The sequence below is a fragment of the Salvelinus sp. IW2-2015 genome, linkage group LG6.2, assembly GCF_002910315.2.
Source record: "Salvelinus sp. IW2-2015 linkage group LG6.2, ASM291031v2, whole genome shotgun sequence".
In the NCBI taxonomy this organism is placed as follows: Eukaryota; Metazoa; Chordata; class Actinopteri; order Salmoniformes; family Salmonidae; genus Salvelinus; species Salvelinus sp. IW2-2015.
The window spans coordinates 3729490-3739635 of record NC_036846.1 but is presented as its reverse complement, the minus strand read 5'-3'; the positions used below and the strand labels follow the sequence as shown (position 1 = coordinate 3739635).

The following is a 10146-nucleotide window of genomic DNA, read 5'->3' as shown; positions in this document are numbered from 1 at the left end:
GATTAAAAATGTTGTATTTAGCCTGCTACAAATGAGAAATGTACCAGAGTCATCTCACCATAGAGATACTTTATAGAGAATCTAGGAAGATCCATTTAGTTAACAAAGTGGGACATTTTCTCTGAACTTAAACTTTAGATACAATATAACAGAAAGACAGAGAAGWTGCTTAGAGAGCTCCTATGTTCCTTCACTCTTGTGGATCAAACCAATAATCACGTTTACTCATACAGAAAAACACTTGACGACAAGCATGGAGAGTATCTTCTTATTCATTGCTTGTAGTTCTGTTAGCAATTGTGCCGTGTAAATGTATATAGTTATTGTTAATGAACTTTTAAGCACACATTTTCATTAGAGGGGCTTTCAGCAGTTAAGAAATAAATTTTTGGACTTTTATATGAATTACATGTTCCCATTGATTCTTGAAGTATTTAAATGTTATGTCTCATGAGATTAATTCACCTGTCGTACCCCATCAGAACCGCAAATATATAACTGCGCTTCTTTTACTCTGTTTGTAAACAATGTAAATGTGAACAAATACTGTTCAGCCGCACACGAAGAAGTTAAAACTATAATTTTGGTCAGATAGTAGCTCTGTCTATGAATGAGGTTACATTTCTCCAGGCTCATCCCTCAGCTGTTTACCAAAGTAGAGGTGGGGTATTATTTAAGATACACTTAATTACAAGAAATGTGTTACCAATGAATTCATTAATGACACAGGGATCCTTTAGAGATCTTTGGGATTATACGTGTATATTACTATAAATTATATGTACAGTATCATTAAAAGTCATTCAAGTCATAATGACAACCCCTCCTCCCTACAGAGTCAAACCCAATGAGGATTGTGCTGCTGGGGAAAACAGGATTGGGCAAAAGCAGTGCAGGAAACACCATCTTTGGGGGAGGAGAGGAAGAGTTCAAGATAGACAGTTCAGCCAAGTCTGAGACGCACAAGTGTGAAGCAAAGACCAAGATCATCAATGGAAGAAAAATCACTGTAGTAGACACACCTGGACTCTTTGACACAGTCGTCCCTGAAAAGAAGCTGACACCTGAACTAGTGAAATGTATTGTTGAGTGTGCTCCGGGGCCACATGCCTTTCTTGTTGTGCTTAGAGTGGACAGGTACACAGACCAGGAGGAGCAAGTCATCACAAAAATTGAGGACTGTTTTTCACCAGAGGCCTTCAAATATGCCACAGTTCTGTTCACTCATGGTTACCAGCTCAAAGGTAGAGTCATTAACGATTTTGTGAAAACAAATAAGAAATTGAGTGAGTTTGTTGAGAAATGTGGTGGCCGCTGTCATGTCATTGATAATGAATTCTGGAACACCAGTCAGCAGGGTCAGTACATGAACAACCAGTACCAAGTAGCAGAGTTACTCAGCACCATAGAGAAGATGGTGAGAGAGAATGGAGGAGGGTTCTACACCAATGAGTTGCTCCAAGCAGTGGAGGGAGAAATAAAAGTAGAGATAGAAAGTCTTACAGAGTCAAATGGCCAGATGTGCCCGGAAGAGATCAATAAACAGGCCAAGGTAAATGTATACAAGAAACTCCTGATCAAATTGATAGGGATAGCAACAGGTACGATAGTGGGAGCTCTCCTTGGGGTTGCAGTGGCAGTAACATTAGTGCTCTTAGTTCTTAGTGACATACCACAGGCAACTCCATTTGTGGCAGGAGGACTAGGAACAGTAATAACAGGAAGCGTCGGTGGAGGATTTGTTGCTGCAGGAGCAATAGGAGGGGGGATGATAGGAGCTGCTGCAGCAGAGGATGCAGAGACACCAGGAGAGGCAGTAGAGAAAGCAGCTGAGGCAGTATGGGAAGTGGGTAAAGGTATTTTGGACAGTGTAAGAGGTGTGTCGGAGGGGTACAGCAAACTGAGGTTGTGTGAAGAAAAGAAGATGCAGGAGCACTCTAGGTATAAAAATACACAGGTGAAATGAGTGAATGAGTGATCACAACATGTTTCAATAGTTTACTAAACACATCAGCCACTACTATATGACAGAAGAAGAAAAACTGTTCAAACAAATAATAAACATTTCAGACAAATCAAACCTTATGTCATTGTTTTAACATAATTACAGTRGMAAATGTTTGATTTCAATGTTTTAACAGAATTACAGTAGCACATTTYWTATTTMAATGTTTTACAGAATTACACTASCAAATGTTTGATTRCTAWTTTAAAATGATTAAAAGAAAACATTTTGTTTCAATGTWAATRATGTAATGAGTRAMATGAAAAAAAGCACATAYARAAATAACACATTATATATAACATGAATGATTATAACATGTCATTATAACACTGTATAAGTTGAAAGAACTGGAGACAGAGAAGTGGCTGATAAAATCGTATTTCCCAAGGCATAGATTTGATATCAGGGTTTCCCTTTTTACAGCCTAATAGCTTATARTTCATGKWAATGTAGTCAGTGACATCACATCAATTGTMGAAATATTGACTTTATTACAAACAAATCTTGATTACTTTTTATATGATTACTMTGATAAATGTTTTATTTACTCTTTTAAAWGATTACAGTAGGATTGTGTTCTGGCTTGTATTCCATACTCTGTTKATTATAATTGCTTGCAAAAACAATAAAAGAGATMAAATAAAATAMAATTTTATTGGTCACATACACGTGTTTAGCAGATGTTATTGTGGGTGTAGCGAAATGCTTGTGCTTCTAGTTCCGACAGTGCAGCAATATCTGACAAGAAATATCTAACAATTTCACAACATCTACCCAATACACACAAATCTAAGTAAGGAATGGAATTAAGAATATATAAATATATGGACGAGCATTGTCAGAGCAGCATAGCCTAAGATACAGTAGAATAGTATAGAATACAGTTCATACATATGAGATGAGTAATGCAAGATATGTAAACATTATTCAAGCAACATTATTAAAGTGACTAGTGTTCCATTTATTTAAGTGGCCAATGATTTCAAGTCTGTGTATATAGGCAGCAGCCTCTCTGTGCTAGTGGTGGCTATTTAACAGTCTGATGGCCTTGAGATAGAAGCTGTTTTTCAGTCTCTCGGTCCCAGCTTTAATGCACCTGTACTGACCTCGCCTTCTGGATGATAGCGGGGTGAACAGGCAGTGACTCAGGTGGTTGTTGTCCTTCATGATCTTTTTGGCCTTCGTGATAACTGCGGGACCTGTCTCGCTGTAGGCGCTAAGTGCACTAGGGGATGGTCAGTGGCACGATGTTCATGTGTGCCTCAACCACAGGGATGCGTTGTGCAGACTGCACCACCCTCTGGAGAGCCCCGCGGTTGTGGGCGGTGCAGTTGCCGTACCAGGTGGTGATAAAGCCCGACAGGATGCTCTCAATTGTGCATCTGTAAAAGTTTGTGAGGGTGTTAGGTGACAAGTGTCGTGGCTGAATCAGAATTAGTTAGGTAACATATATAAATAAGAGTTTTATTTTATTATTGTCATTAGAACGTCTTCTTTTGGACTATACTGTTGGCAGTTGCAGTTATCCCTTCTCACTAGGGCTTAGCCACTTGGGGCCCAGAGAGGGGAGAGGTCAGGCTTGTCTTCATATGTCAATGTATCTGTTAAACCATGTGATGCTATGAAGAATATCAGAAGGGGAGGAGGACAGAATGGAGGCTTGTCTTCTTATGGGACTGTGTCTGTAACTATTGTATGTCCCCTCTGAGTTGCCCTTATCTTGACCTAGTATATGACCTAAGAGGCTCACTGTCTTTTCTGAGCTTGTCCAGGAGGGGGTGCATTTGAGATGGGAGTATCTAGAATTGACAATTGATATATGCCATTGGATGAGGTAATGTTTTGGTACCAAGCACGAGATTGAACCTCGTCTAAAGAGACCAAACTGATAATTTATAGCTAATGCTATCTGGATGGGATACTCCTCTTTCAAGTAAATGTTCTTTGTAATGTCCTAAGATCTGTTGTTCGTCGTGTGAGTTGAGAGGGGTGTGTCTTGGCTATAAATGATACTGAGAATTATTTTGTAGGGACTCTCAGAGAATTTATTTATAGACACTGAATTGATCTGAGAGTCAAAAAGGGCTATGGTGAAGCTCATATATAATTAAAGATGGACTTTATAATATAACTCTGACTTGTGTGTGGTTGGCTCTCTCATCATTGAGTAATACAGGAAATTACCACAACATTTGGTGGCAGCGGTGGGATGTGAATCTTCACTCTGTGACCGTTCCTGACGATCTAGGTAAATCGTGCACGAGGGATCCTTAAAACTTGGGATCTCAGGGAAACCACACTTCAGGAACGAAGCAGATGGACCAACCTTTGATCTGAGAGGCAGCGAGCCGAGTGGATACCACATCTCGAACTGATTTATTTTTTAAAGAAAGAGGTGAGCGAACCACACACACTTGAAGTCGAGTTTTTAGAAAAGCCTCTGTTACGTGGGCTCTGAGTGTATTCCTTTGAAAGAGAGGACACCTTGGAGGCGTAAACAGGGCCGAGTCAGAGGAGAGTAATCTGAAAGTTTGCGGACTCAAAGAATACTCTGCTATTGTTCGGTTGTGGGCGACGAGAGCCGTACCGACACTGAATTGATCACAGTGGGGATTGGTGCGGTCTGTGGGGGTGAGGGGCCAGGGTGACTGTGTGTTCTGTGTGAAACATGATACTTGGTGAAGCCCTATTGGGAGAAGGACCTCATTCTGTTTGTCTGTGTGACTGTCTAAGTGACCCTCAGAAGTGGTGAATTCCAATTATTTTAAATGTGCTAGCCAGGTATGCCCTGGGTTACTCTGTGTGAGTATTTTGTTATGGAATCACTAGGTAATATTTGTAGGAGTGTTCTGTGTGAGCGGGGTTAGGTTGACTGTGTGGGTAACCTTTTAATTATGTTCTGATGTTCTGTGTGAGTATTGGACAAGTTCTGTGTGAACATCTGACCAATCCTATGTGGGGGATCCTTAAAGTTCTGTGTGAGTACCTAAGCATTTCTTACGTTTTATATCGATTCTGTGAATATATGAAAACATGATAAATTGTATGTGTGTATAATACTAGAGATTTGATAAAGTAATGCTGAGAATATAATTAGATACAATTTAAAACACCCATTCGTAGACGTACATAGGTTTTGAGTTGGTATCTTTAATGGTTAATTTGATAAAGATAAGGTTTTAAGCACTACTAAACTAGTCTACAAAATCTGGGCAATTGAGCTCTAGAAACTGATTAGTGTGTCCACTTTTGGTTATTTTACCCTAACGATGGAACTATAAAACATTTATTGGATTATCTCCGTCTGGGTACAACATTTGAAATAAAACTGCCCTTAAGGACCAAAAATGTTTTGTTTTTCTTCCCAGTACCAGGGGAGTTGCAGGATTTATTGAATAAACCGTTTTCCATAAAGTTAGAGCGAATTAAAATGGAATCTCGACGTAATTTATAATGTCGTACAAAGCCTAAGGTTTCCATCAAACGAATTATCATTGCGTGATTAATGTGATATAGTAAAGTAACGTTGCATGAGTAAACATAATCTACTTTTTTATTAAAATGCGCAAGATCTGTTTCCTAGTCTATGAATGTCAATTTTATTCTTTGACTGCTAATCTATTAATTTGGCATGGGAGAATCATAGCCGGAATAACGCTTGGACGTTTAAATTAGGGCTATTTGTCTGGGAAGTGTCTTGATTTTACGAATACAGACAATTGCAATGTGGGTTTATTTGCGGAGAGTCTTAATCATTAAAGTAGCATTGGTGATTCAGTGGTTAAATAGCTGCCTACCAAGCTTGAGACCTGAGTTCGGTTACAGGCAAATGCTCTGACAAAAATATGAGTTTTTGATTGTAATTCAAATAATTGTATGTTTTGCCTGGAAAGATACGGTAGCTAGTGTTTGTATAAGATATAAACTGAATGTTTTAATAGATTGTTTAGGTTAAATTGATAGACTAATTCATTCAAAATAATAGCGAAGCGAATTTCGATGCAGGACGGTGTCTGTTGCCTAAATTATCTGCTGGAATAATGTATTGAGTCGTATTTAAATTACTGTATCATAGAGGAGACAGGTACCTAAATTAAAGAAATTCTAAATAATAGCGGAGAGATAATGGCGATAGAGTAGTGCCCACCGAAATGTTTTCATTCTTATGGATTGACTGACATATGTTATAAATTTGCCGGTACGAAAGTGGTAAAGTTACGAAAGTGGTAAAGTTTGGTTTTAATCTTACGATAAGAGGTAAGACAACGTTGTTGGCAGAGGGGTATATTTTTGCCCAACAGAAAGAAAGAAAAATAGGATATGTTAACCTTCTCGCCCAGGGTTCGCTAATCGTGTAGGGTAACGCCACAACATTCCCGCTGAGAAAGGGGCCAGTGGTGCGAAATCAAATAAATATTTTAGAAATATGTACTTTATCACATGTTAACAAGTCCTAGTATACAGAAATTAAAGATGTAAACATCTTGTTAATATCTACCTATGGTTGTCGATTCAAATAATTATTTTACAGTCGAAAAGCAACAATAATAATGTTAGCGATCGGAAAGTCACAAAACTACAATCACTTTATTAAGCCATTTTTTTGCCAACGATGGGAGTATTAGCAGACATTGATAGTTAGATACTACCGGCTTTGATTACCTTCATAGATGAACTCTGAGAGACATGTTTGATCACATGTATGTTGTTGTTTTAGTTCGATAATGTGCATATATTAAAGAAAGAGCATCTCAGTTATCATGGCGCGTTACGTGCAGTAAGTTTTGATTCAACAACATGCCCGTGATTGTCAAGAATACTTCATAATAAACAGGTGGATAATAAGCATGCAAGAAGGATATATTCCGAAAACTTAAAGGTAAACTTATCAACTGCATCCATACCTGTCTGTGCTCAGCATTTCAAATATACTTTAACGAAAAACAGAATAATCTGAGACGGCGCTCAGAACCCATAAATACGCAAAGAAATACCGCCATTTCCTCCTCGGCGTATGCATTACCTTCATCAGAAAGCACTCCCGGATCCAGTTCGACAGGGTAAATGACATGATTTTTCCTATAAAGTGTCCATAAGTCCTTCATTTAGCCACTTGTTGTTAAGGAAGTTCTACCAGTATCCATCTCAATGGGCACGAGTCAAATCCCTCCCAGACATAAAAACCTGCAAACCAAAAAGTCCGTTACAGGTCGTATAAACAAAGTCAAATATTCTCATTGCAATCCAATATTTTAGATGTTTTTTAAACATTAATCATCAATAAGGTTCCAACCGGAGAATTTCATTGTCTGAAGAAAAGCATTGGAACGAGAGCATACTCTCTCGTGACCGCGCATCATGAGCCCGAGGCTTTCTGCAGACCACTCAGTAAAAGAGCTCCTATGAGCCCCTCCTTTATAGTATAATCCTAAAACCAGAATCTAAAGACGGTGACATCTAGTGGAAGCCCTAGGAAGTGTATGCACATCCATAACTAACAGGGATTTCAATTGGCACTGTTTTGAAAATCGATTTCTCACGTCCTGTTTGGATTTCTTCTCAGGTTTTTGTCTGCCATATGAGTTCTGTTATACTCACAGACATAATTCAAACAGTTTTAGAAACTTCAGAGTGTTTTCTATACAATAGTATTAATAATATGCATGTATTACCATCTGGGACAGAGTAGGAGGAAGTTCAGTTTGGGCATGCAATTCGTCCAAAGTAAAAATGCTGCCCCCTATCCCAAACAGGTTTTAAGCTGAAAGTGATTTAGGTGTGAGTAAGGAAACATTGTAATAATGTATTCTGATGGTTATTGATTCTTGGTTTGATTGTTTAGTTAACACCAGTGAATTTGAGCAGGAAAGTTCATGTAGTCTAACATTGAAATCTGTTTCCATTACGTGGAACAATGTCAGATCAGTTGATTGCAGTTTGAGTAGTTTTTACTTTTTTCAGGGACAGTGCATCATTAATCACAGTTGTGTATGTCTAATGGCAGGGTATTCCAGACATAGGAAGCTCTCACACTGAAAGCAGATTGACTAAAAAGGTACATTTCCTTAAAGGAACTATACAGTCATTTCTCATGGCGGATCTTGTGGTTCTGTTGCAATAAGGTTTGGGTTTTCTGTTTAACAAAAGTACTGAGAAAGAGGGAGCCTGGACATTTAGAATCTTGAATATAAGATAGGCATCAGTGTATTGCATAAGATTTTTTCCAACTCAGGAGCTTATGCTTTCTATAGCTATTGTGTTTCCTATCAAGTTTGAGAGCCTGTTGCAGAAGACTGAATGGGTATTAATGTTGAAAAAGCAAGCTTGGGCCATACTAGTAAGGTAGTATGTTAAGTGGGGGAGTATTATAGATTTTAATTATAGTTTTGTTACCTCTATAGTCAAAACAATTTCATATGTTTTGGGAAATTAGCTAGGTTGAATTTGGTTGTTTGAGTTATTTTTTTAAAAGAGAGGTTGGAATCAAGTATGATGCCTTGGTACTTAAAATCAGATACCACCGTGAGCTTTTCCCCTGATACATAGACATCTGTCTCAGGGGCATCAGTTGTTGTTTTTTGAGGAACATGCAGACTATGTTTTTTATTTTTTTTATTGAGATGTAAACATGAGTCTCTGGAAAAGTTTGTCATCTGAACCATTTCAGTAGTGAGTTCTTGTGTAGTTTGTTGTTTGTTATTTGCATGAATTTATCACTGTATTATCTGCATACATTGGAACTTCAGACCCTGTACATACAGAAGGAAGATCATTGATGTAGGAGCTGAACAGTATTGACCTTTGGGGAATGAAAACCTTGTAGATATGAGTGGAAAATAATAGTTTTGATTTTTACGCTGATGAGACAGCGCCAACTGTTGAAAGATTTTAGATTTGTTAAAAAGATCAGGGGCCTGTTGCACAAAACTAGGATAAGGGATTAAGCCAGGATATCTTGGTGATCCTGGCTCAATTGATCCGTAATCCGGTTGCACTAAAGATGGATAGGGGGCAGGAGGATATGTTATGGTATAAATTACCATGGAGATTTATTCTGTGGAGCTAGCCTGCTCCAGACCAGGCTAAATTCCAGGATCTATTTAATCTCATCCCTAATGTCAGTCAGCAGTCACCACAAATGGAAACCAATAGTTATTTCACTGCTCACTATACATTGTTATCACATATAACTAGACCCACTGTTATTTTTTAAACGTTTGTGATCATTAATTTCAATGATTTTGGATAAAAAAATTGGATTTGATTTTAGGGATGGCGGCAGGTTTCCTCCCGACGTGGACCCTTAGCATTCCAGGCCAAAGAGTTCAAACTCGGTTTCATCAGACCAGAGAGTTGTTTCTATATGGTCTGAGCCATCCTTTAGGTGCTCTTTGGTAAACTCCAAGCAGGCTGCCACGTGCCTTTTACTGAGGAGAGGCTTTTCGTCTGGCCACTCTACAATAAAGGCCGGATGGTGGAAGTGCTGCAGAGATGGTTATTCTCTTCTGGAAGTTCACCCATACTACACAGAAGGAACTTTGGAGCTCTGTCAGAGTGACCTTTAGGTTTTGGTCACCCTCCCTGACCAAGGCCCTCAGTATATGTGGCAAATAATGCAATCATTATAACACCGTTTTTATAACACTGTTCTGCAGTGACACTGCAGTTAGAGTGCAATACAACTGCAGTACAAAAAGTTATTCTGGAACTACTGTGTTCCAAACACCACAAGTCAACTGCAGTTTACTGCACTTGTTACTGCAGTTTAATTTCCCTCTCTCTTTCCCTATTCCCCCCTGTCTCTCTCTCTCTCTCTCTTTCTCTGTCTTCTCTCTTTTATCTCTCTGTAAAGCAGGATGTGATGATAGATTGTGAAACAGCCAGGCAATGGGCTGGGCAAGTGTCTGACTTACCTTGTGTGTGTGTGTGTGTGTGTGTGTGTGTGTGTGCTGTGTGTGTGTGTGTGTGTGTTGGTGTTGTGTGTGTGTGTGTGTGTGTGTGGTGTGTGTGTGTGTGTGTTTGTGTGTGTGTGGTGTGTGTGTGTGTGTGGTGTGGTGTGTGGTGTGTGTGGTGTGGTGTGTGTGTGCATGTTTGGGTGTGTCACACTGATCTTTACGACAAGGAGGGATCATTACACATAA

The 10146-nt window shown here is 38.9% G+C and overlaps 1 protein-coding gene across 1 annotated transcript in view; it reads left to right on the top strand.

The window, feature by feature from the left end:
* The first annotated feature begins 841 nt into the window (after window positions 1-841).
* The window catches only part of LOC111965493 (GTPase IMAP family member 8), a 14511-nt gene continuing 5206 nt past the window's right edge, over window positions 842-10146 (top strand). Inside the window, exons 1-2 of the mRNA XM_024147171.2 lie at window positions 842-1963; window positions 3219-3341. Coding sequence (XP_024002939.2) covers window positions 848-1963; window positions 3219-3341 — 1239 coding nt within the window. The 5' untranslated portion in view covers window positions 842-847. The remainder of the gene's footprint in view (window positions 1964-3218; window positions 3342-10146) is intronic.